General features: G+C 34.7%; 5 protein-coding genes across 5 annotated transcripts in view; 2 read left to right on the plus strand and 3 right to left on the minus strand.

Moving 5' to 3' along the window:
• Window positions 1-4,615: 4,615 nt before the first annotated feature.
• LOC105268015 (SH3 domain-binding protein 5 homolog) lies at window positions 4,616-8,189 on the minus strand. The gene is made up of 7 exons (XM_011307249.1): window positions 7,896-8,189; window positions 7,582-7,644; window positions 7,021-7,158; window positions 6,683-6,844; window positions 6,203-6,500; window positions 5,983-6,065; window positions 4,616-5,836 (listed from the first exon to the last, which is right to left on the minus strand). The coding sequence occupies exons 1-7, from the start codon at window positions 7,941-7,943 to the stop codon at window positions 5,432-5,434; spliced, it is 1,197 nt and encodes a 398-aa protein (XP_011305551.1). The 5' UTR covers window positions 7,944-8,189; the 3' UTR covers window positions 4,616-5,431.
• A 253-nt stretch (window positions 8,190-8,442) lies between these two features.
• Window positions 8,443-9,626, plus strand: ND-13A (NADH dehydrogenase (ubiquinone) 13 kDa A subunit). Its single transcript, XM_011307250.1, has 3 exons — window positions 8,443-8,707; window positions 8,956-9,132; window positions 9,222-9,626. Exons 1-3 carry the CDS (start codon window positions 8,582-8,584, stop codon window positions 9,285-9,287), a joined length of 369 nt encoding a protein of 122 aa, XP_011305552.1. The 5' UTR covers window positions 8,443-8,581; the 3' UTR covers window positions 9,288-9,626.
• A 114-nt stretch (window positions 9,627-9,740) lies between these two features.
• Window positions 9,741-14,960, minus strand: CenB1A (Centaurin beta 1A). The gene is made up of 4 exons (XM_011307254.1): window positions 14,839-14,960; window positions 14,480-14,537; window positions 14,334-14,392; window positions 9,741-13,529 (listed from the first exon to the last, which is right to left on the minus strand). Exons 1-4 carry the CDS (start codon window positions 14,889-14,891, stop codon window positions 11,072-11,074), a joined length of 2,628 nt encoding a protein of 875 aa, XP_011305556.1. The 5' UTR covers window positions 14,892-14,960; the 3' UTR covers window positions 9,741-11,071.
• Window positions 14,961-15,112: 152 nt separating this feature from the next.
• On the plus strand, window positions 15,113-17,763 carry CSN7 (COP9 signalosome subunit 7). The gene is made up of 4 exons (XM_011307253.1): window positions 15,113-15,211; window positions 15,771-16,444; window positions 16,670-16,826; window positions 17,599-17,763. The coding sequence occupies exons 2-4, from the start codon at window positions 15,785-15,787 to the stop codon at window positions 17,631-17,633; spliced, it is 852 nt and encodes a 283-aa protein (XP_011305555.1). The 5' UTR covers window positions 15,113-15,211; window positions 15,771-15,784; the 3' UTR covers window positions 17,634-17,763.
• mtt (mangetout) overlaps window positions 17,742-24,674 on the minus strand; it is a 79,573-nt gene continuing 72,640 nt past the window's right edge. The window contains exons 12-15 of the mRNA XM_011307265.1: window positions 23,583-23,959; window positions 22,211-22,362; window positions 21,902-22,112; window positions 17,742-20,344 (exon numbers count right to left, since the gene is read on the minus strand). Of these exons, the coding sequence (XP_011305567.1) occupies window positions 20,121-20,344; window positions 21,902-22,112; window positions 22,211-22,362; window positions 23,583-23,959 (964 nt within the window). The 3' untranslated portion in view covers window positions 17,742-20,120. The remainder of the gene's footprint in view (window positions 20,345-21,901; window positions 22,113-22,210; window positions 22,363-23,582; window positions 23,960-24,674) is intronic.

Genomic DNA, 24,674 nt, shown 5'->3' on the forward strand with positions numbered 1-24,674 from the left:
TGAAAATCGATGTGAACTATTCTGGGTTTTAGATAATACGAAGTCACGTGTTTGCAAATGATTATCATTACGATTATTATAACTATTATTGTAATTATTGGTTATTTCTTACGGAGACACAATGGATTGTTCCGAAAAAAAAAGAAATCGAGTAAATCGTGAATTTGTGAAATTATTATCTGCCACGATATGCAGAACACGGGATTCGGCGACAGGCCGAAAGATTTTGGAAAGAAAAAAATATCTAGATAATCAATGTAGAACTATGTAAAATTATTATAAATTTAACACTAAACCTAAACGATTGCAAAAGGAAATGAATACGTTGATGAGATTTTGTATAATGAGAGAGATTGGCAATATCAGATAGCGTACACGAGGAATGATAACAAGCCTTTACTAATTCGTTTACTTAATCAACGTTTTTTCTATCGTATCGATTCGACAATGAAAATATTTAGTATTATTTTCCTGATTCTCTGGTATGTACAATTCTCGTTAGTAATATCATTTGAAAAATCCTGGAAATTATTTCCTTAATTCCGTCATCAATTCTCACCTGAAATTTCTATATTAAATTAATTCACAAATGTTTCTCGTATGCCTAGATTATCCCGGTCTCTAAGGATTGTACATATTGGATAAATCCAAGGAACAAAGAAAATTATTGTACTGCGTATAAAGTAATATGTTGCATGTTATTAATACGATAATATGTGTTTAACGAATTGAAAATTTGGTAGATGTCGTGTACACAAGCTTTAGTGAAGCGTTCCCTCCTGGATTTCATTAAGAAGGATTCGGAGTATAAAAGGCATTCAAGTACGGAGGAAACTTTCCGCCTCGAATTCTCAGCTGAAACGCTATAAAAATTTTTGAAACATGGTTTAAAAAATTTGTTCACCTCATAAAACGACGATAAAATGACGCGAGAGTGATTTAGAGGGGGTAAATAATTTTAATTAATCTTCAAAAATGCGAGGTGAGCCTCAGAGTGATCAGCGCCATTTTGGGTACCCCCGCCCTCTGATACGAGGGCTTTCAAAGATGGCGAGGGTTCCACCTTGCATTTTTAAACAATCATTAAAGCTATTTGCGCTTTTCAAATCACGTTCAACTTGTCTCATTTTGTTCGGAACGATTGAACAATTTTGTGGAGCCATTTTGCAGACATTTCCACTGTTTTTCCCCTGAAAGCCAATCGAGCAATTTTTTCTTCGCGTTTTGGGTGTTTTTTTGTAGAGAGACCTCTTAATAAAAATCTTTAATCGATTGAAATCTCGGTGTGAACGAGAAAAAAAGCCTTCGAACTCACGATATACGTTTTCCCCGCACATCACGCCACAATGTCTTGAACTTTCACAGAGAGAAAAAAAAATGGAAAATGGGAAAAAAATTAAAAAAGGATAAAAAAAGAATATTATAAAAAAGTTATTGGTAAATTAAATGGATGTAATATACCGTTATTTTTACCGGGCATAATCAAAGGCAAGGATAAATCGAGAATCTAGATGTAACAGATCGTTTATTAACGACGTTCAATGCACACTGGCAATTATACAATTTCGCTCGTGTAGCTGATAAACATACCATAGGGATAAGAAACAAAAAAAAAAATTATTAAAATGCACGAATACTTGGTAAATTAGTTGGTCGCAATGCGGGACTTCGATTTAGGGGCGAAACGACGTTCGATCGTCGTTGTTTATAGTACAAAATTAGATGAAAAAGAAAAAAAATAGGGAAAAAATAACGTAGAGTTAAGCAATGCGTAATGTTGAAGAGTTGAGACCATTAATGCTCCCAACATGATTAAATCCTTGTTCACGACTTGATCGACTAGTCATTATGGATGTTCCAAGGAGACCCATAAATTCGAGAAAAAAAAAGTAATAAATAGAGAAAAGATGAAAAATAATAATGAAAAAATCCTCTCTTACCAATGGACGCAATGAAGCTGTGAACCAGAGAAACACCTGTTTTCAATGATTCACAATGTTTCGTTACCTTAGTACAAACACTACCTCATACATGAGTAATACAGGGTGCACTGATGAGAAATAAATAAAAAAAATGATGGAAAAATAAAACCAATAAATTATAAAGTTGTAAATATGCGTTGAAAGTGGTATTTCGCGTATAACTGAGCTCAGTAATAAATGGAAACATACAATTTAAACAGATCAACTTTAATGGTTAAGATAATATTAAAATGCTCCGATGAACGTTAGTGAACCCTAGTACAATTAGAATATCAGTCATAAGAATAAACCAAAAGTCATTGGGAATAATCGACAGTTGGATATTTATTCCAAATCGTTTGATATGACCTTTATGAATCCTCTTCTCAGGAATAATGAAAATCAAGTACAAAACTACAATTTATAATAATCTATAGGTAACAGTAACAATAAATCAGACAATGCAATAGACAATTTTATTGAATTAGGGGAATAATATATGAATAACGTACGAATTTAATGGGATAAATGCATTGTACGTTTGAAAATCATCAAGACTTCAGCGCAAGTTAATGGGGATAAATCCCAGTAATGACTCTCCCTTATTTTTCTTTTTAATTTTTCATTGTTATGATTTATTATTTGTCAAAATGATGATCAGTGAATTTATGTTACCCATTATTTTCTCTTTCTTTTTTCATGATTATTAACGGTTGATTATTAGTTGCTACCTCAATATGTTTCTACGAAGGCTCATAATTGTACAGATTAATAGCTTTACGATTTAATTACTAGGATTGTTATCATCATTATTAGTTATTAATTATTATTACGATCATATCATTATTGTCTCCCAGCAGTACAAGATTTTTTTACGTTTACTTCAGGTTTTAACACGAAGTATTATTATTCATTCAGTTTATGATAAAATCTGTTGAGTTAATGTTGAATTGTTTCTGTTCTAATCGTATCGTTTTTACTCGCTCCATGCGCTGGACGCTTCAGTGATTAATCAAGATCAGTTCATACTTTATCTCTTACTGAAGGCAAATAATTAGTTGATGTACTAATTTTCATGATATGAGAACGATTGAGATTTCAGAGGTAATTGGAAAATGAACAAGAATAGAATAAGGCCCCCGGTTTCGTCGTCCCGCTGTGACGTGAGGAAATATTGAAAAATTAAAAAAACTTATTGAAAATTTAAGGAAATAATGATATTCTTGGATTGTAGTCCTGTTCGGTGATACGATTACAATTGTACATCCGGGGAAATTTTTTGGTTGAATCATTTTTTTTTTCATTCGAATGAATATTTTTGAGGGTCAACTGTTGCGATTTTTTAAAATCAATTTTATTAATAAAAAGAAATATTAGGGGGGAATTCATGATTTATTCGATTCGAATGGATAATATTCTTGACTCAAACAAATAATTTCAATTGAAACTTTTTTGATCTCACGTGCCCTAAAATTTCATAGGAAATTCAAATTTCTTTTCAAATTATTCGTTCTATTCAATGAAAATTGCCGGACATAACTATTTTGTTAATGGTTGATTTATCCCCACAATTAGTCATTTGAGAGGAAAAAGTAGTCAGACTTTTTTATAGCTGATTAAATTCCCCTCAAGAAATGTCTTTCGACATATTCTCCTAGAATCAATGCTTTCAGCAATAAATCGACATTTAATCAACCCAAAATAATCGTTAAAATCGTCGGATAATTTTTCTATGAAATTTTCCGGTTCATGTCAAAACAGCAATTACTCCGGGTGTAGAATAGCTTTTTTTTCGTTGCCTTGTCTTCTTCTTCGATGACTATAATTTATATTCTGAGGATCTCGTGTCAAGCGTTACAAGAATAAAGAAGTTTACAATATTTAGATAATGAAAAAAAAAAAATAGTTACCAATTTTGTTTTAAATGATGAATAACGTTCATGTTTCGTACTACGACGAATATGAAAGAGTGATTCATTATTGTTGGAATTGTTAATTGGTATTTTGATCGATGATAATATGGAATGACGTTTTTTCTCAATTCCAATGATAATGCTAATGGGTATTGTAGTAACAATTCAGATGGATCCATTGTACGTCGAGTGTATTCTAGGGGATTGATAGCACTCTTTTTTATATTATTAGAAATTATTTTTTATTTATACGAGTGGATGAATGTGGTGACAGTTTGGACTCAGTACTTGTGTACGTGGATTGGAAAGCTGTTATTATTAAAGAACTTGATAAATCCTCGATAATCTGCTGCTTTATGAGTACCAGACTGGAGCTGGTCAATTGCTTTTATGGCTAATACCTAATATTCCAATCAGATATTCGAGGATAAGCAGTTGGATGGATGAATATTGAAAAATGATTAACGATTGAGGCAGATACGTAGTGACAGAGATCCATGAAATTAATAATAAAAATTTGAGTGTAACTCTCGATTATTTCTTTATCCCTCTCGGTTTGTACACTCATCGTATTTCATTATATTATTGATAACTGTTCCATTTACTGTAAGACAAATGAAATTACCATTAATTATTATGATTATGAAATGAATAAAAGTGTTTGTTCTTTTATTTGAAACCTGTTTTATCGTAATTCGATGATTAAATATGATGATGGAAGGCTGAAAATCACTGGAGAACTGAAGTTGCAAAGTTTTATTTATTATTTAAATACAAACAAATCTGGATTCACACGTTCCCATGCACGTAACAAAGAACAAGTATCAAATAGCCTTACTATTACATTGAGAATAAGATTCTCAGATTCGATCAATTGACAGAAAAGAACGCACGTTCTTTGTTGAGCATTTCGATTGTGGAGTATTACCCAATTTATTAACTCAATATATTTTTAGTCAAGTCAAAAATTCGTTAATTCTTTTATTCTCTGCATAAAATTCGGATTTACCGTGATTTCTGGATATTTCTGGATAATTCAAGGAAAATAAATATTTTCATTGTTTAAAGTAAAAAAAAAATAGTATTTTCCGCCACGTATTGGACGATTTTTTAAATAAAAAAGACAAGAAAACAATAGATTTAGTCATTTGATACGGTTTTTACCACGTGTTTGTGGTAGAAAAATTTATAATAAATTTTTATAGTGAAGAATGAAAAAATAGGCAAAACCCCAATTAATTCGTAATGGTTTAAGCGTTAGTAGATGGATTTTCATGTACTCCTCGTGTTGTGAAAATGATAGAGGAATTACAGATGAATTCATGAGTTAATCTGTCTATTAATATCACTCTTCTATCTATTTTATCTCACTCAATCCTCAAAAGGATTTCTAAAATATTATTTCCCCGTAACACGAATATTCTCTCACTCACGAACAATATTAAATTCTTCATTAAAACCATTTACCTCAGCTTAATAATAATTCCTAATGAATTTGATTAATCGAATACTGAATGAAGGGAAAACCCTCGAAGTCGCACTCGTCGATGCGATTATTCAATAGTCTCTCGGCGTCTTTTGAACACTTTTCACCACATTTTTTATTCCAGAATTGAACTCGCCACTGGCATTCGCTGGAATATCCCCAAGGGACTTGGAGATCCATCGACTTTTCACTAGTTTGCAATTCCCTAAGACTGGAAACTGCCATTCATTCGTTGACATTTTCTCACGTCTTTTTTCTTGAGGGATTTTATTAAATGAGTCTTGACACTTCATTGGAGAGTTTTTATGGGAACCCGTTAGATTTAGAGAGCTCTCTTCACAGTTTTGTTCTTCTTTGGAGGGCAGATTTTTCAAATTCGATTGAAATTCGATTTCCCATTGAGTCTGAGTCGTTTCACTACCGTCTACCAGTCGATTATTTATATTCTCTGCTCGATGTTCTAACTTTAATATTTCCTGTAAGCAAAATTAATTATTTTATCAATTTCATTGAAAAATTGAAGAAATAGAACTCCAAATCAATGAGTTATCATTAGTGAAATTTTAGTTATTCATTTTTCTGGATGGATTAATAAATTAATAAATCAGAGATTAATCGCTACCTTATTAGAATCATCTTCATGATTTGAATTCATGTCCGGAGTCAACAGTTCTGCCCCCACCCCTGGCTCTCGTGGTCCATTGGCTTGAATATTAAAAGCCACTCATTAATCAACACGTGAATAATGTCATGGAATTAAAGAATACAATACAACACAATTTTCTTTAATATTAAAACAAATATTCTTGGAGTTGGAGCGATTTTAGAGTGAGAAATTTTACCGTAGGCTCTTCGATGCTCATGAATCTGATTGCTGATGTCCTCCAGAGCCTTAAAACTCTTGGCATAATTTCTTTTGGCGTCCCTGATAGCTTTCTTGAGGCAGTCGACTTGCTGCTTCTGCATCTCAAATTTCTCATTGTAAATCGTCCACACCTCGAAATAGGGCCGGGCTTTGATTATCGCTCGTTGATATTTTTTCTGGTATTCCTGGGCTTTCCTTTCTGCATTGTGAAATATCAGGGCTTTTTGCAGGTGTTCTTTTTCACACTCTGCTTTTTGATTCGCTGCGTGCATCACCTGAAGCGCAATAATAAATGAAAAATTAACACGGTAATATTTTAATTCATCATTGCAGGTGAATTAGCATCACTGGAAAAGTCTCAAGAGAATTAAAATATTATCGAATAACATCACAGGGGATCACCCATTAGTTTTCTTGCACTTGCAGGATTTCTCACAATTTGCTGACGTCGCCTCACCTTAGTTGTCGCTTGGTTCAACATATCCTGCCACGACTGATCGAAATTCGCTTCCTGCTTGCTGGACATACATCTCAATTCTGCAGACGCTGCACTCTTTTTAGCAGCTGCATGGAATTCGCTAGCTCTTTGAAAAAGTTGCACTTGCTGTTGACACTGCACCTAGAATACAATTACCCCATATTAATTGACACGGTAAAATTGAAATCACTAAATTATTTTGGTCATTTCATTATTATTGAACTGAAATGTAATGGAAAAAATGGGCTAGGATAAGATAGAATTTCTGGAGAGTTTGGAGAGAAATTATTTTGTTTTACATGTTCTTGATGACTCACCTGAGCTCGTCGTGCTTCTTCTAGGGCTTTGTAATAGCATTTCGCCTTATCAACACAGCTAGAACCTATTTTACTGGTGATTTCGCTCAACTGGCTGTCTAAATCCGAGTATAACTGTTTGAAGAGTGATTGGGCTTCCTGTGATTCATGAGTAGAAGTTTCTTATTCGTTTATACACACTGTCATAAAAAATGGCATTTCTGGCTATTTGGACAAGAAAATTAGCGAAATCTCTGACTTCACTGAATTTCGTTGTCAGAATTTAATATCAATGAATTGTCAAATTTCAGGGAAAATTCGCGTTTCTATTAATTTTCAAGGGGAAGTGGACGGGAAATTTACAGGTGTTTGATTTTTCCCTTGTTTTTATTTAAACTTTTATTTATGTGGGTTTTAAGGAAGTGAGGAATTAATTGACCCATTTCCTGAGATTTATTTTCTCCTGAATTAAAACTGAATTAATTTCCTCCCTGCGAACTCAACCCCGAAATTTATCCACTTCCGCATTCATATGTGATGACTAAACAAATAAATCTTATCTGCAAAAACGTTAACGCTCACATCCAATTCGCTCTCGAGTTTGTTTATATCTTCAGTGGCACTGTTCAGGTTTTCCAGCTCGATCTGTAAAAAAATACCTTTAAAAAATCAAAACTCTCGAGAAAATTCGATTAGATTTTCGTTAAACTCAGTTAAATATACAATACAAAATTCTCATTTCATGTTTTTCATTCTATTACTTTCATTCGGAAATTATCATTAATGTTCCGGTAGTTATTTGATGATTTTTTTTAACTTTGAAAATTGAGGTATAGTTCAATTTTGCTCTTCGATATTTTTTAAAGAAGATTTTTTAAACATTCAATAATGCCCACCTGTATCCTTGGATCCAGAGCATCTCCAGTGTCACCCATGAATTCCATAGTTTTCCAGTAAATTATTAACCCATCACAATCTCAGAATTCCTCATCCCATCAATTCCCAATCAATCTGCATTGTCATCCTGTAAAATGCCCATGACAGGACCCCGAGCACATCCTGAGGCTCCTCAATCTGCAGTAATCATCACCAAAATTGGAAACCCACGACTTTCTCAAAAAAAAAACAAAAATCGCGTCGATCTGGTCCTCACCCCACAAATGGCTGCGACTATTTCAACTCATTCTGACGACCAGCAGGAGAGGAATCAAAGAGGATTGACTAAAGTAGAGGCTCAGTTCTGGGGGTTCGAGTGACCCTAGCGGCATCGTAGTACTGCACCCCAAGAGAGGGAGGGCGTCAGACGCAATGGGGGTGTCTGCCCATCAGCCAACTTGGTAAGTTACCCCCATTGCGTGTGGCGCCATCCCTCTCTTGGGGTGCAGTACTACGATGCCGCTGGGGTCACTTGAACCCCCAGAACTGAGCCTCTACTTTAGTCAATCTTCTTTGCCCCCCGAACTGAGCCTCTAGTCAATCCTCTTTGGTCATAGCATAACAGCTGATATAAATTCGTGGGTGTAAATACTGTAACCATAATAATACCAAATAAATAGAAGTTTGGAACATTACCGGATTGAAGATGGCAGGAAGAAATTTATCCCGGTTGTTAACAAAAACACCAGTTTCTCGTGTCCCCAGTGTCTCAATCATCACTCGGTCGAATTCATCTTGGGAGCCTAAGGATAAGGTCACCCATACTGGCCAGGTACGTCAAATTTTTCCTTTCCAAATTTTTAGCATGATCCGAAGGCTCTGAATTATTCGTCACACCGGATTTACTCCACATATCTTTAATTCATGTTTGCGCCGAGTGAAAAAAAATAGCAGATAACCTGAAGAATAATTATTTATCTTGTACACTGCAGGGAGTGATTGAATCAGTGATTTATTTATTAATTTTTATTATGAAGTGATTCTTAAGTATTATCTAGATGATTATCCTTTCTTTTTTAGATATTTGAAACTGACGACAAAAGACTCGTACGTTTCGTCGACAGGCCAAAGGAGGTGAATGATCGTTGGGCAATTAATTTAATTGATGAAGTTCCTCCTATGCCTACCGAAGCAAGAATCGTCTGTTGCAATGGAGGAGGAGGACCCTTGGGTCACCCAAAAGTCTACATAAACTTGGTCAATTAAAAACTACCTCTAACAATTTGCAATGAGTACTCGCTGATTTAAAATCTCATCCTGTAATTTTCGTATTTTCTCTCTTTCAGGATAAACCTGGCAATCATGCCTGTGGATACTGCGGTCTTAGATTCACAAAAGAGGATCATCATTAGCTCCCAATTATCGTAGTATGATCACAAATAAAAATAGTCTTTATAATTTTACCAAATACTTAATAAAAATCCATTGAATTTCAAATTGTGGAGTATTTATCTGGATGTTCTTTCCAATAATTGCTCGCTAATTAAAAGATGAATGAAAAGATTTCGAATGAAGAATAAATAATAAGAGTTGAATATATTGCGTAATGGTTTATTGACTCACCAAGTAATGTACAAATAAGTACAAATGTTAAAACGATGTTAAAAAATGAAAATCATCTTACCAGACAACGATCATGATTACAGTATTTTATTTGTTACTTTTCAATAAATGTTATGAATTTTAGGTTACAATACTGCTGTGATTTCACTTAATAACTTGGCACTGGATTTTCTACGCACCCATGAGATTAGTTTTCCATGATTAAAAAAAATAATTTCAGCTCAATCAATTAAGTAACATCAGTAACGAAGAGGGAAATCGATTCGAGTTAATATGATTTCGAGATGAGTTGTTGAGGAATATCTCCGAATCTGAAATAGTGGTATTCTTGAGGGTTTTATTTTTTTCATTATTTTCAATCTCATCGACGAAAATTTTGCTGTACCTATCAATTTCGGAGGTACTCCTCGATAACTGATCTCGAATGAAAATCCCTAAACCCGTTTTATCTCTTCGTTACAAAAATAGGGCCTTCAACGTCAGTAGATTAAAAATAGTAAAAGGGTTTATGATTCGTTGAAAACGTTGATTAATCTAAAATATATTTAAGATAGAAAAAAAATTATTTACAGAACTAATGGATTTCCCTTACTCATCTAGCTTGGAAGATTCGTATAAATTTTCTTAATAAATAGTTTATGTACATTAATATTATGAAACCAAGTTTAAAAAATGATCTCACCCATAGTAAAAATTAGCACTGTGAAATTCAAATTTGATCATCAAATGAAAATCGATAATATAATAATTATAAAAACTACAAGAATCAATCATTAAAGTCATTAACTAATCATAAACATTATCAACGTGACAATCAAGCCTACATAATTGATAATGAAATCTCGAAATGTATTAGACCGGGTAACGATTAAAAAATAATATCTCTAAAATTCGTTATCGCATACTTCACCATTGAAATCGCAAGCGCGTCATTTCAAGAATCTCCCACATATTATCCCAAAAATTATCAATCTCAAAAATTAATGCATTTACAAAAAAACCTTTATTTTACTGTAAACGTAATATTTAAAAAATATAAAAATTAATTTCAGAGATATCCGAAGAATGGCATTTTCCGAAAGACTAAATGACTTGGAATCTGATAAATCCTTGAAATATCTCTGGAACCCAAAAAAGTAAATGGACAAAGTGAGGCATTTATATTTTTTTTATAATTTTCAATATTTTGGTATATGTAAAAATATTAAAAATGGGAGTCAATGGAAACCATTTCACTTCACTCTGTTATCCTCTAGTTTCATTAGAAAATATCGAATAATTTTTTTTAAAGCTTAATAATTCCTTTCTAAAAAACCCATCTCATATTTTTCGATAACGGTCCTAGTTTCAGAGACATTCAAGAATAACGCACTTGATAAAGAATATAAAAAAAATCTAGAGATAAAGATATCGCGGGCGATCCAGAAGCATAGCTGAATCCCCTTTAGTACCACATAATCCTTATTATCAGATAAAGCAATTGATTTTCAGGACCTCGTGTTTCCACGCGTTCCACTTTCAGTGCCTTCTCACAAATTAAAGCATTATCGATGCAGCTATTCTCCTCACCTTTTTATTCAGCCCCCTGTGCACTGGTCCCCTCATTCCTCCTTTGAAGTCTCTCCGGGTGGGAGCAAGCAAGCTGACTAAAGTCCCTGACAACGTCGTTAAAAGTCTCGTCTCCAGTAACACCGATCTCCGAGTCCTTCATCTCCTCATTGAGTAATCCCAGTCTCAGTAACGTCACAATATCAGCATTGGCCTCCTGGACAGCAATAGACAGGGGCTTGACTCCTCTCTCATCCTCAATATGCTGATCAGCCCGATGTTTAAGCAATAAGCAAACTTGTGCCGTGTGACTTAGCTCGGTGGCCAAATGAAGAGGTGTCTTGCCCTTGGCATCCTGACAATTGATTCTGGCGCCATTCAGTATCAAATACTCGCATGACATAACAGATCCACTAATGATGGCTTGATGCAAAGCATTCCTTCCTCGATCGTTGATATTGCACCAGCTCTTATCAGCTCCTGCAGCCAGTGCAGCACACATAACAGGGAGATTGTGGGCGGCAGCTGCTTTATAAAGCAGCATATCGGCATGGAGATTTTCAATGTCCTCCTCGTCTGCAAACTCCTCCTCCTCTCCAGCGGTCGAGTCTTGGTCCGAACTCAATTCTAAACTTCCTTCTATCATTGGTTTGGGGAGATCACACCCAAACATAAGAACATCCGAATCTTTATCACTGATTTTCTCAGTGCCAGAGTCCTTGTTCTCGTCATCATCGTCGATCTCGTTGGATATCGATATCTCCTCGGGGCTCTGGGATTTTCTGGAGTCACAGGAGTCATCGGAAATCTGGCTCTTTCGTTTTTCCAAGAAGGGCTTACTGTAGAGGGTTGAGATGTTCTTGAGATCCAGGGGTTCACTGTCCTCGGAGCTCATGGAGGTTCGTTCAGGGTTTTTGGTTTTGTCTGATGACTTGTCTGAGGATTTGTCTGAGGTTAGACTGTCATCAGAGTTGCCCGGAAGGGTGAGTTCGGTGACGGAAGCTAAGCCTGATACCTTGGACCTCGACTCATCGATTTTATCCTGACTTCTCGGTCTCCTTCGCAGCTTCCTCACACTCCACCTCCGAAATCTGTTAACGTCTCGACTTGTGTGTTGACTTATTCCAGTAGCAAATGTTGTGATGGGCTTGACGAATTTTCTGTCGACGTATTTGGCTTTAATCCAAGCTTCTCTGACTGCCGAGGAGCACTTTGGGGAGGCTTTGGTTACTGAAGGTGGGGTGAGATTTGCGGGCTCGTAGACATTATTTACGACGTTGTTACCGAGTTCTGCCATTACTTTAAGGATCTCCGGCTCCCAATCATCGAGGGTTAGTGATCGAACTTTGCTGTAGTGAACGCCCAGGCTTCGGTGTACCCCAGAGCACTCGATGCACAGAGTTATTCCTAAATTTATGCTGGCCCATCTAGGATTGGAGTTGCCGCAGTCGCAGCAATGGTCATTGCCAGGAATTTTTAAGAGCTGCTCCCAGACTCGGGATTTTGGCCTAGATGGGGGCCTGATAGGACCCTTGGAGTTAGCAGGAAGACTATTTAAATTGATCGTCCCCATGCCCCTCTGGATGGCAGCTCCAATAGCCTGTTGAGTAGCTGTAATCCAAGCCAGATACATCTCCTCAGAGTCGGCCTGAAGCATGTGGCTCTTGGTAGGGCTGAGTACTTCAAAACAATTCCTCCTCTCATTATCAACAACTGGCTTGACCGTGCACAGACGCAAGTCTTCCTCCATAATTGTGAAGTCGTCTTCCCCAGTTCGTTTTCGGTACACCAACTGATGATCTCTCAAACAGAACCATCGTCTGTTCCAGGTCTTGAAGGCATTGCTTGTCCGTTTGAAGAGATAGCCTTCCATTTTCGATGTACCAGGGAAGCTTTGGGGCACTAGGTCTCTGCTGGTGACCAAAATATGCCGATTCTCCATCTCTTTTTCAAGCTTCGACGAATCGCAACGCATTCTTGCTAATTCAGTGCTCAGATTCTTCAGGAAGGGATCCAGATCCTGGGCTAGGTCTGTCCCCTGATGGTAGTACGTAAAACATGCGTGTATGTAGCTCAGAAGACTCCCCAGAATTTCGTGACGGCGACGAGAATGGAGCATTGTCAGGGTGTGGATGTAATCCAGGGCTGTGTGACGAAAGCAAGAGCGTGTCGCTGAAAGAATATTTGAGGATTCTTCGTACTCCGAAGGACGGGATTTCGGGATCTGGGAGGTGCGGTTGAGGGCAAGGTCAAGGTCATTGGAAATCTTCTCGAAATAGTGACGAGATTCTTTCACTTTTTTCATGTCAGTTTTTATGAAAAGACTGAGGTCTTTGACTACTGTACGAGAAGCTTGATCCAAAAGTATCGTGTGAAACTTGTTCATCTCCTGCAGGGCGTGAATCAATTTGTTCAGGGACGCCATCACCTCTGGATCGTCGTTAAAGTACGTGGATAACTCCCAGAGGCTTGTGGCAAATTGGCTGTAATAAGGAAAATTGGTGGAGTGATTGGAGTGAATTCATTTCGTCACCGAGGGAATTGAAGTTAAGATTCACCTGATTAGGATCATTCGTTAATTGGTTATTTAGTAAATCAGTCATATATTTCGGGCTCATAGCGTTCCAACTTCTTTAGTTAATCGCTTTATCATTTAGTTTCGAGAAAAAAGTTCAAATTTTTTTTTCGTTGAAAACATTCTCTCACATGAATGTTTTTTTTACGAATTTTACCTTGAAAGCAATTACTGCCGAGATATTTCCATAATGAAAAAAAGATAAGCGTAAAAATTAATAAAAAAAGATATTATTGTGGACGGACGATCTTTCTAAGAAAATCGATAATTTACAAGGACAATATTATTCGACGAATTTAATGAATACGTACCATTTTTTTCTTGTCATTATACACTTCGTCTAGTTAAAACAAAAGACTTTGAAAACAGTCTCATAAGATATTTTAATCAAATCCAAACATTATCGAGATGTTTTTTGAATAAATAAAATTATACCCGTGGAATGTCATTAAAAAAAGGTCATTGCACTTGACAAAAAGTTGAAAACCTTGCTGGCAATTCAATTTTATTGTAATTGAACGATAAAAATAATAAAATTCCCAGTTGTTTGTGGAAGTCTATCAGTAAAAAACAGAATCACGTTATTTGATTGCACTGAATCCTATGTTTCAACCAAGAACGAGTATGACTCACTCACAACTCCAGACCAGTAATTTATCTCCCCCATTTAATGAAACCATTAATCAGTTTGTGGTACTCGTTGCTCACATACCTCTGATGTCCCACGTATATTTTGCCTGCATCAATCATCGAATTGCAATTTTTGAGCACCTGAAAATACAGTCAAAAAATTGTTAAGCAATAGATAAAAAAATTGAAAAGCCGATGAAAAAGATTGAGAGCGGATTAAGTGCTGACCTTATCCAATTTCTGCTCCAATTGATCGATGTTAGTCTCTACTTTCTCGATACACGATCTGAAATAATTTAATACCCATCTTTTCATATTTTCAAATTCAATTAACAACAACACATCGCAATTACTTTGAGATTCTACAATTCTTTCATGTGGGTCAACTGTTGGTGAGAGAATCACAAAGGAATCATATCAGATTGTAAAAGTGCATTTATGGAATTGCTGAAAAATTCCGTGAATTTTCAATTGATTGATAATTTAAGAAAAATGTTTAATTCATCACAAATATTTTGTTCAGATTTTAAAAATTCATTTTCATGCTTTTTCAATGATTAAATGAAATAACTGATGGAATTATCCACCTAAATTTTGGCGTATCCCGAAGGCACTCGTCAAAATCAATTAACGCATTCATTTTTGTTGATTTTACACTCGACACTTGCACTTGAGATGTCTCAGACAAATACGACAATGCTAGAAAATATATTACAATCACTTCTTAATTATGGTCATCATAACAACAAATTAAATCCTCGACTGAAATAAAGGGAAGACCAAACACTTTCCAAATGCTGTCAAAAACGTTCAACGGAGTCAAGAGCGAAGTTGTCTTTTTATCAGAAGGAATGCCAACCTGAAGTTGTAGTGCTCAGTGTTTTGACGGTTTTAGCATAATAAAAACATCCGCGGAGTATCCAAAATAATTAAATTTGAATACTTCAGGTTTTGTTGAAGGTAATTATTGATTAAACATTTAAGAAAAACGCATGCAATGGTTACATCAAGAAGAATTATCATTTTAGTATGTAGTGGCTCGACGTTATAACTTATCATTCATTTTATAACCTCAACCCTACATTACATTGATGTTCTCCCATCTAGTACAAGCGGTTTCAATCAAATTTCTAAGTACAAAATTGAAAAATATGTGTTGTTCAGTTAAACTGTCGAATTACAGAGACTAGTCTCCCCTTAATTGCCGAGGATACAAATGACAGCTATTTTTATTCTTTATTCAGAATCTTCACCTCTTAAAGTGAATTAATAATTTCATCTGGCATATTTAAAATTCCCTTACGTTTCATTTTCGATGGGGATCTATCGAAATTCTATTCTATAATAGATAATAGATCTGTTCTATTTTATTCCACACGGCTTTATGTTTACTTCTTGCTGAGGTAAGTGCATAGAAGAACATTTCCAAATTGATAACGAGCACGATAATCCGAAGCTTTGTCTTTATCGATCCGTCAATCATCTCGGATCTTATTTCCCTGTCTCCCTTTTGTTTTAGGTAAAGAATTCAATATGACTGGGTCTGCAACAGAGTCAGTACCTGCTGAGAAATCCTCAAACAATCCATTGGAACAATTTGTTCTGCTGGCAAAAACAGCAAAAGGTGCAGCAGCCCTAGAACTGATAAAACAAGCAATGGAAACTCCAGGAGTTAACGTGTTTGGAGAACTCCTCGATATGCCCAACATAAAGGAGCTGGAAGTCGGTCCCCATGTGGAGTATTGGAATACTTTAAACATCTTTGCTTATGGCACCTATAAGGATTACCTCGATAACAAGGATAAACTGTTAGAGCTCACTCCAGCACAGAAGAAGAAGCTGCAGCATTTAACCATTGTCACATTGGCTGAAAAATCCAAATGCATTCCTTACTCGGTTCTGCTGGAGGAACTGGATATCAAGAATGTGAGGGATCTCGAGGACTTGATCATCGAGGCTGTCTATGCTGACATCATTCATGGCAAATTGGATCAGAAGAATTCTCAGCTGGAGGTTGATTATGCAGGATTAGGAAGAGATGTTAGGCCAGGGGAGACTGGGGCTGTCGTTCACACTTTGGCGGCCTGGGGAGAAACTTGTGATGCTGTTCTCGCTTGCATTAAAAAACAAGTCATTGAAGCTAATACTGAAAAGCATAATGCCACGCAGCACAAGGAAAAAGTCCAGCAGAGTGTAAGGAGAACACTAAATTTCAATTTGATCGTTCTGTAAAAAAATCATTTTACGATAGATTGCATCATCGTCATGTACTCGACTATAATTTTTATGTTTTGACGATTGTGAATTAAGATTTATTAATTGAAGTGATTTCAATATGTTGATATCAGATTATGGGATTTTTACGGTCGATGATGGTTTTTGGGAAGAAATGTGATATTTAGTTATTTTAATTTGTAGATTTTTTCGATGAGGAAGTCGATTTTATCACAAGTACAAGAGGCTGACATTGCTGGTGGCAGCTCAGCTGGGGGCAGTGAGTCAAGCAGAGAGGCCGTTTCCATTCCTCCAGATTCGAAGAAAAAACAGCAAAAAGGAAAAGGGCTGAGGGGTAGTGGTAAGTTCTGGAAGTCCTAAGTTAAGAGCAGTTTCGAAAAAAGAAAAACTTTCTCGGTCTCCTGGTCTCTATGAAAACTCTACCGTGAAAATTGAAAATTCCGTTGGCTATTCTTCAGATATCCGCTAAGAGTTTCTTTTGAGTTTTCAATTCCCTTCTTTTTGTGATGTGTAGTTAAACGAAATCTAATTTTAGTTTTCGAAGATTCATTGTGCTTTTTCGAGGCCAGGAATGTAATATATGTTGATAGATACTTTAATATAAAAGTATGAAATAACCATTAATGCAAAATAAAACGGCGGAAAAACGAACAATTTTTTTTTCCTAAAATTTCACATGAAATGTCATGATATGTAAGTCTCTATAAAAAATCATCGAAACACTTGTATTTCGTAATAAAAACGCTTCTGGAAATATAATAGTCAATTTGATAATTTGTGGCCGTGTAAATTTGTCTTTTCAGACCCTGGAGCCTCAATTAAAAAAATCTCTCGATTAGTAATCGTAGTTAGTAGTGAATTATAAATCACGTTGTAAGATTCACATCTTCCAAGTGTTTTTATCTATTTTTAAAATATCTTCGAATCTAATGGCCTTCCGAGGAAAAAAGATTTTTTATAACTTAGAAAAGTGTATGAAGAATGTTTTTTATATTTTATCCTAAAGTCTTATTTTTTGAGATATTTACACAATTACAAAGGATAAAAATCGAACAGTTCTAGGAATAAAAAAGGCTATTATTTTAATTTTTAAATGAAATGGCGATTTTCAGGAACTGCGAATGCTCAAAATGGTAGCATGAAGTGATAACCACCGATAATTGGATACATCGAATACAATGAATCCTGAAAAATCGAAAAAATGGGGCGGAACGAGTAAACGTTGTACATGGAATTTATCAAATAATGAATAAAATTTATTATAATTTTTTTATTTACGTAAGAGTTTTATCGACATTTATTTCTTAACTTTCATATTCACCAGATACACTTTGAATCCTGTACGTATTTAAAATAACACCATTATATTTTTATTTTTTGTCTGTGAGTTTGTTGATATTGCCCTGCATCTCGAATTTGCGTATTTATTACCTTCTCTAATTAATAATCTCTTTCATCATTTCAAGCTTCAATATTTCTTAACAATTACATAAGTATTTAATCATTGATTTTACACTTCAAAGCTCACGAAGCTGATATCCACGTGCCTATATTATTCTTCGTAATTCAATTAAAAGTTTCTATTCAACACCTTTTGAATATTTACAATTATCTTTGGGCAGTCAAACAACTTCGAACGTTCCAATTGCATAGCCGTATTTTTGCATCACAAAAATCAATCAGTTACGTAATTTTCAAATCTATTCTTCGAGTTTTGTACTGAATTCATGGCTAACCGAGAACAAGGGGCTCAGAATGTTTCGCTTAGCTCTGAATTTTATCTCGAGGATAACTCAAAACTTGTAGCAAAAAATAATAAAGACCACTCTAGGAAAATTCATGTCAATTATCTTGTGAATATTTTTTGTAAAAAATTTCCTAAATATTGCCATGAAAAAGGAATAAATAAATTATAGTTAACGCATGCCCTCTTCTCATTTTATAAAAAAAAAACATTTTCTCTTTGAAAGAAGAAGTGATTAATCACCAAACTATTGTAGTCACTCGTCATAATTGTGCAAAATTCGATCAGAAATACAATTCCTTGAATTTCGTACATGAGAAATTACAAAACAGATGATTGATGATGATTTCGTTCATAATTATAAAATCTGCATTGGACGATATTGTGATAATTCGGATAAAGATAGATCGGACGTCCTGATGAATCTAAATAAAATTAACAACTTATCCTGAATTCAATTCCAAGAGACTGTAGATTCGTCTCTGAATTGTAGATTCAATGGTAATTAACGCTTAATGATTCGACACTTCGTTGACGATTGAATGTAGATGTACATTTTACATTTATACCCATCACATATTCCCTTATCTAGTCTTATTACTTGTAAATAAATTATATGTACAAGTCGTATTAGGCATTAATTAATTATCGATGTCATTATTTATCAATTACTCGATGTAATATTTACAATTGATTTCCCTATTTATCACTGCTATTTGAAGATGAACAATTGGAGATCATCGTTTTGTACAAAATGATAATTAACGCGAAATTTCGCTAATAAAATTTGGCATAATCTCGCGTCTCGTTGACTCCATATCAATTAATGGCATTATTATGCCTACATTGTCTAATAGTCAATTTACATATTTTTAATTATTTAAAATTTAATTTTCCATGAGTTTTGAAGCTCACAATAACGAAGACACTGTAGAAAATTTTCGTCCATTATTTTTTTGTTATTTTAAATATGTATTCCTAGTTTATTCTTAATTAGGTCAATTCACTTACGTATTTCAACACATTTGAATGGTAATACATTACATAATTTTATCATCACAGTGCAGAATGAACCGTTTATTCATTTCCTTTATTTCGCTTTATTCATATTTTTCTATGGAGCACTAGAAATTTTTTCCATTTTTCAAAAAAATTTTTCTTTATCGGTTAATTTTTTGTTTATCCTCCTCTTATTACGACCGAGGACTAATTTCAATTGAAGAGCGGATTTTTTTTTTCAATAGCAATATATTTCAGTTAGCTAAATAAATTTCTCTTCAAGCCGAACTGGTAACGAGGGGAATATTGAAAAAAAACTGACAATTTGATACAAACTTTTTCCCAATTAATGAATTTATTCAGACGGTGTTTGCAAAATTTGACAACCCCCAAAAATAGGACAATAACAAAACCGAAAACTAAAGTTGCGTCTCATACACGAATTTAAATGGTACATCGACAATTATAGTATTTTTTCACATAACTTTATCCATTATATAAAAAAATATATTATTATCGCTGATCGCTTAGTTTCAATCTGCAAACAGTAATTTTAGAATTAATTTCTGTTGTTGCCCTAATTACCGATTTCGTAATTATGCAAGGAGTGTCTAAATAGATTCAATAATCAATTAAAACAATTGTTATGAAAATCGGCTGGATTTTTCCTTAATGTGAATAGGACTATTCTTTCATCGAAATATCAACTAAAAAAATATTTTGCGATTTATATTGATTATTATGGTCCAGTTTTGATATATTATAATGCCAATAATAGAAAATTGGATGAATGAAGGGAGTAAGAAGATATTTTCAGACAATCACTGGTCGTTTGGAAATAGGTTTCATATCGGCTTGCAAAACAAACGTCTCGACTTTTCTGCTGTTCTGCTATACAGGGAATTGGTTTTTGTTGAATGGCCCATTACCAATCTTGGCATTGTTCAATGATTTTACTGAATCGAGAGTCTCGTCGATATTCAGACCTTTTATTACTGGCGATATAACAATGTCTACCTCCTTACCATTATTGTTGAGGAGAGTCTGAGTTGAACGGCTCACCAACGTTCCTGGAGACTTGCCATTCTTCTTTTCCATTACCTCCATCTCGAATTCTGTAATGAACAAAACGGAAATTATTATGCAAACATTGATTTACCATTGACCATTGTATAAACACTGAATTACAATATGAATTTATGAGTTATGAACTTATTAGTGGATTACATTGCAATTGATTGAACCAATTTTGTTTCAGTAATTCTCTGTCAAATCATCTTTTAACTGGGCAACAATTAATTATTGGACAACAAATACGTAAAATCATTAATACAAATTGTAGAGAGTGGAGAAACGACTTTACAAAAAAAAATCCGTATTGAAGGTAAAAAGAATGGAAAATGTGGTTCACAATTGGATAGACGCAAGTTGGGTAATTAGAATAAAAAGAAAAAGTTATATTTCTAAATTGGCGAGAAAATGAAAAAAAAATCGATAAATGGTTTATGAAACTCGCCAATTGACAGAAATAAAACAGTATTCATTTTCAAAGCGGTTCGGTTTCACGGGTCGCTTATTTGTGGTGAAATACCCTCTATATTTGGAGCATTTCTCGTCAAAAGCATCTGCCTTTATCAATGAACAAAAAAAACATCAATGCCTCAAACACGTGTTCCAATATTTCATCAGTTTTTTAAAAACCAGTTGATAATAACATTATCACTTGGAAATAAAAAATGCTGTGAGCCATTATAACAAATTTTTACCATCCCCAGAGAAGACTTAAATAAAAATTACGGGACTGACAATTCGCCTACCGTTAATTAACGAGAAATTTAATAAAGAATGTCAACTAAAGTTCCAGATAAAAATGAGAGAGCGTTCTTGAAAAAAATTCTGAAAAGTTCTATTTAATTTTCTGTATTATAGAAGAGATACGTAGCTTTTATTAAATTTTTCTCTAACGAAGATAGAACTATTAGGTAGAATAGAGATTCAAGACATTTCGAATAAAAGGCATCGAAATACAAAAAGCTCGCTCCTTTTCCTCCGAGTTGGCCTCTAGTATACATTGCTTTGAAATATTATTGGAATCCTAGATCTTCTTTGAAACACAAGTGCATGTTTCAACAGTTAAAACTATATCATATATACGACTACAGCCGAGATATAAGTGGAGCACAAAGAGTTGAAACATATATCTATATCTTCGACAATGAAAAGAAAAGAGAACCGATAAAGGAGAAGGAGAAATATAAGACAACGATTTTCGATACAACACAGTAGATTTCAGATTTTTCTCATAATTTCCATACATTATTTCTGGGGATTTGTTTCGTTTCCATTCCACTTCGCACACTAAATAAAATTTATACACGCGTTTTCCTCATAGAATTGATAGAAAGAAAAAAGCTTGTGTTTTCGTATACCAATTCAATAGCATTTTCATTATCCTAATCAAATCAAAACATCTTTTCTAGCCGAAGATATTGCAATAATATGTACATGATTGCGGCGGAGCCCCGCGCGTACATATCCGCGAGCTTTATACGATATATTATATATCAGATATATAAATATTACACAAGCATGGGATATCGCAGATTAGTATGAAATTTCTACCTGAAACGATATTGCATGGCATTGATCATCAAATAATTTGAGCAACTTACGTTCACTCTGTGTAGAGCAGTCATTAGTAGTAACAACAAGTTTATTAACAGCCTTATTTTGATCACAGGTAACAGCAGTGAGTGTAACAGTTGCCATCATACTAGATGTATTATTTCTGCCAGTGGTGTTAATAGGTTTTGGTGTTGTACCCCTGAAGGGTCCCATGCCGCGTCTGATATTTCTCTCAGGATGAATTAGGATTATGTATAACTGATGAAATACATGGAAACCATACGGATGGTGATTAATGTATTCGCTGTAAGCAGGAAACTAACACAACAAGGATTATCTTGGTCCATAAACTATACCTTGGGACTGAATAGGCATGCTATAGTCACCGATGCTGAGAGACTGATTGTTACGGACATTGAGGTAATTCTCAGGGCGACGTGATTACCAGTCCCGAAGTAAAGTGGTACGAATGCCAACCAAATTACACATGTCGTGTACATTGTGAAACCTGAAATTGAAATTGTCAACGAGATAAGTGTAACGAATGTAGATATTTCAACAATATCCATGTATTTCTTTGGATTTAACAGATGTAATTATTTCAAAACATAATCAACACTTGAAATCGTAATTGCATAAACAGATTGTTTATGCAATTTTTTCAGGAGATTTTCAATGACACCAGTTGAGAGTATTTAAATAATAAAATTCCGGAAATAGATGGACTTTATCGTGAGCGATTGAGCGGTTCTGTGTATTGACTACCGTTCGACTGAAGTTCTTTCGAATTAGAATTGAGTGACAATCGAATGACTCCCAGGTGATTGGGATTCGTTCCAGTTACTATCGAGTTGTAATCGAATGGAAGTCGATATACTGCATCACTCAATTAAACTATCGACCTATTCGTCAAACTTTCTAATTCCTCGTTTATCTCATACAGTTGACGTACCAGATATTTTATATTTGTCTAAAGAAAATATACCGATAACTCCTCAATTTATCGCGATTGAATTTATCCTTCGGAGAATAGTAAACTCAACTGTATCGGATTGTTTTTATGGAAACCATTCCGGAACTTTTCTTGTCTCGTGCATTTCTTGTTTTCATCAATATTGTTCTTAAAAATTGCTATTCTTCCGGTACATTCCATGTCTGTTTTTCCTACATTCTAGGGACTGCGATTTTAAAATTGCATTGCGCACGTTAGTTTAACTGTTATTGTTGCCAACGTGCGCTATTCGTTGGGGTCTGTTATCACCCCTTAAATCCTAAATCTTCATTGCCTTGAATACACGAAAGAAAAAAATTCTGTTACATTCCGTCATATTCAGAATAAAATTCTCCTCGACTACATCCCGTGGTTTTATCATAATTTTTTCGTCTAGTTCTGCAGAGCTATTAATATAAAAAATTTCATCCCTTAATCAAATAGGTCTTAAAACATGTCATCCCTTCATTCTCTAAAAATGAACCTTTTGTCAATATTCTATTCGGATATGAATATAAAATACCAGATTTGACAGTTTAGAATGAAAATCCTAAATTTTCACAATTTTCTTTGCACACGCGTTTGAACAAATCTCAGGGAGAGATTCATCGGGGAAAATAACCCTCTCAAATTGAATTTACTATTTCCTTTATGACGAGATATTGAATTGAGAATTCACATCAACGAATATTGGCTGAAGCCGCTTTACATAATAATGAATGACTTGTTTATCATACCGATGTGTTTACTCTCGTTGAAATCCTCAGGTATTTTTCTCGTCAATACAGCATAGACCGTGCAGACAACGATCAATATGATCGGATAGGTGAAGGCTATCATGTAGCTAGCATCGATATAGCTATTGCAGACGAGAAGATTGTCTTCTCGAGTGGGATAATGATGTCTCGCTTTGGCTGGATCGATCACCATCCATACACCGTTGATAAGGATCTGAACTCCAACGAGCATCCCGCAGATGATGAGTTGAGATCTCGGTGATATGAATGATGGCCTCTTAGCACTTTTTTTACTAGCTTTGAATATACGAGCTATTCTATTAGTTTTCGTGAGAAGAGCTGCGTACACCACTGTGAAACAAAACCCCGCAGCGAACCTGATAGAGAAAATTCAACTTTAAGGTCATTTATTTAGGTAAAATAAGGGAGGCGAGGGTTTATTAGCAAGTAGCCTCCACTCCGAGGAGCTGGTCTTTAATTTTATGATATCAGGATATTGGATCTTGGAGTCAAAGGCAAACAAAATGGGGATGATGGGAATTTTTTGATTAAATAGAGTTTTTTTAACGGTTTTATTAAATTTTTAGAACAGGATCGGTGGTCCAGTCTTGTGGGGGGAACTAAGATGATTTTTTTTGTAATTATGATAGGAACGAGCACTTCGTTTGCATTAAAATAGATTTATTGTTTAGTACCAGTGAGAGGAGAAGAAGAAAGGAGATGAAAATTAAGAACTAATAATGGGCGTAATAGTATTTCAGAAGAGAAAATCGGGGATTTAATCGCTGAGTTAATGAGAAATTAATGACTTATGACTCATTCATATTTTTGCTTTTACAGTGGTTTCAGGCGAAAACATAATCTCACGAAAAGAGGAATTCTACTATCCTAGCTGCAATAAATTTCCAGTAAACGGGAATAAATAACAGAAATGCATAAAGACAAAATAGCCGTAGCTGTAAAAAAACATTATAATATTTACTCCATATTTCAACAGGCCAACAGGCATTCATTAAACTTTCAGTCACCGGTATTCATACATAACGAATGAATAATGTCAAAATCCGGTTATACAAGCACCTATGGAAATTT

This window comes from Fopius arisanus, unplaced genomic scaffold (genome assembly GCF_000806365.1).
Source record: "Fopius arisanus strain USDA-PBARC FA_bdor unplaced genomic scaffold, ASM80636v1 scaffold00052, whole genome shotgun sequence".
Taxonomy (NCBI): Eukaryota; Metazoa; Arthropoda; class Insecta; order Hymenoptera; family Braconidae; genus Fopius; species Fopius arisanus.

Bases quoted from the DNA above. Each gene is read 5' to 3' on its own strand.
- LOC105268015 (XM_011307249.1), bottom strand. From the start codon at position 7,943: ATGGAATTCATGGGTGACACTGGAGATGCTCTGGATCCAAGGATACAG. The intron at 6,501-6,682 runs GTGAGGCGACGT...ATTGCGCTTCAG, and splicing joins TGAACCAAGCGACAACTAAG to GTGATGCACGCAGCGAATCA. The intron at 6,066-6,202 runs GTAAAATTTCTC...TTAATATTCAAG, and splicing joins TGAGCATCGAAGAGCCTACG to CCAATGGACCACGAGAGCCA.
- ND-13A (XM_011307250.1), top strand. From the start codon at position 8,582: ATGGCAGGAAGAAATTTATCCCGGTTGTTAACAAAAACACCAGTTTCT. The intron at 8,708-8,955 runs GTACGTCAAATT...TTTCTTTTTTAG, and splicing joins AGGTCACCCATACTGGCCAG to ATATTTGAAACTGACGACAA. The intron at 9,133-9,221 runs GTCAATTAAAAA...TCTCTCTTTCAG, and splicing joins CAAAAGTCTACATAAACTTG to GATAAACCTGGCAATCATGC.
- CenB1A (XM_011307254.1), bottom strand. From the start codon at position 14,891: ATGAATGCGTTAATTGATTTTGACGAGTGCCTTCGGGATACGCCAAAA. The intron at 14,538-14,838 runs GTGGATAATTCC...AAATTATTTCAG, and splicing joins CGGGATACGCCAAAATTTAG to ATCGTGTATCGAGAAAGTAG. The intron at 14,393-14,479 runs GTCAGCACTTAA...CTGTATTTTCAG, and splicing joins TGGAGCAGAAATTGGATAAG to GTGCTCAAAAATTGCAATTC.
- CSN7 (XM_011307253.1), top strand. From the start codon at position 15,785: ATGACTGGGTCTGCAACAGAGTCAGTACCTGCTGAGAAATCCTCAAAC. The intron at 16,445-16,669 runs GTAAGGAGAACA...TTTAATTTGTAG, and splicing joins AGGAAAAAGTCCAGCAGAGT to ATTTTTTCGATGAGGAAGTC. The intron at 16,827-17,598 runs GTAAGTTCTGGA...GGCGATTTTCAG, and splicing joins AAAAGGGCTGAGGGGTAGTG to GAACTGCGAATGCTCAAAAT.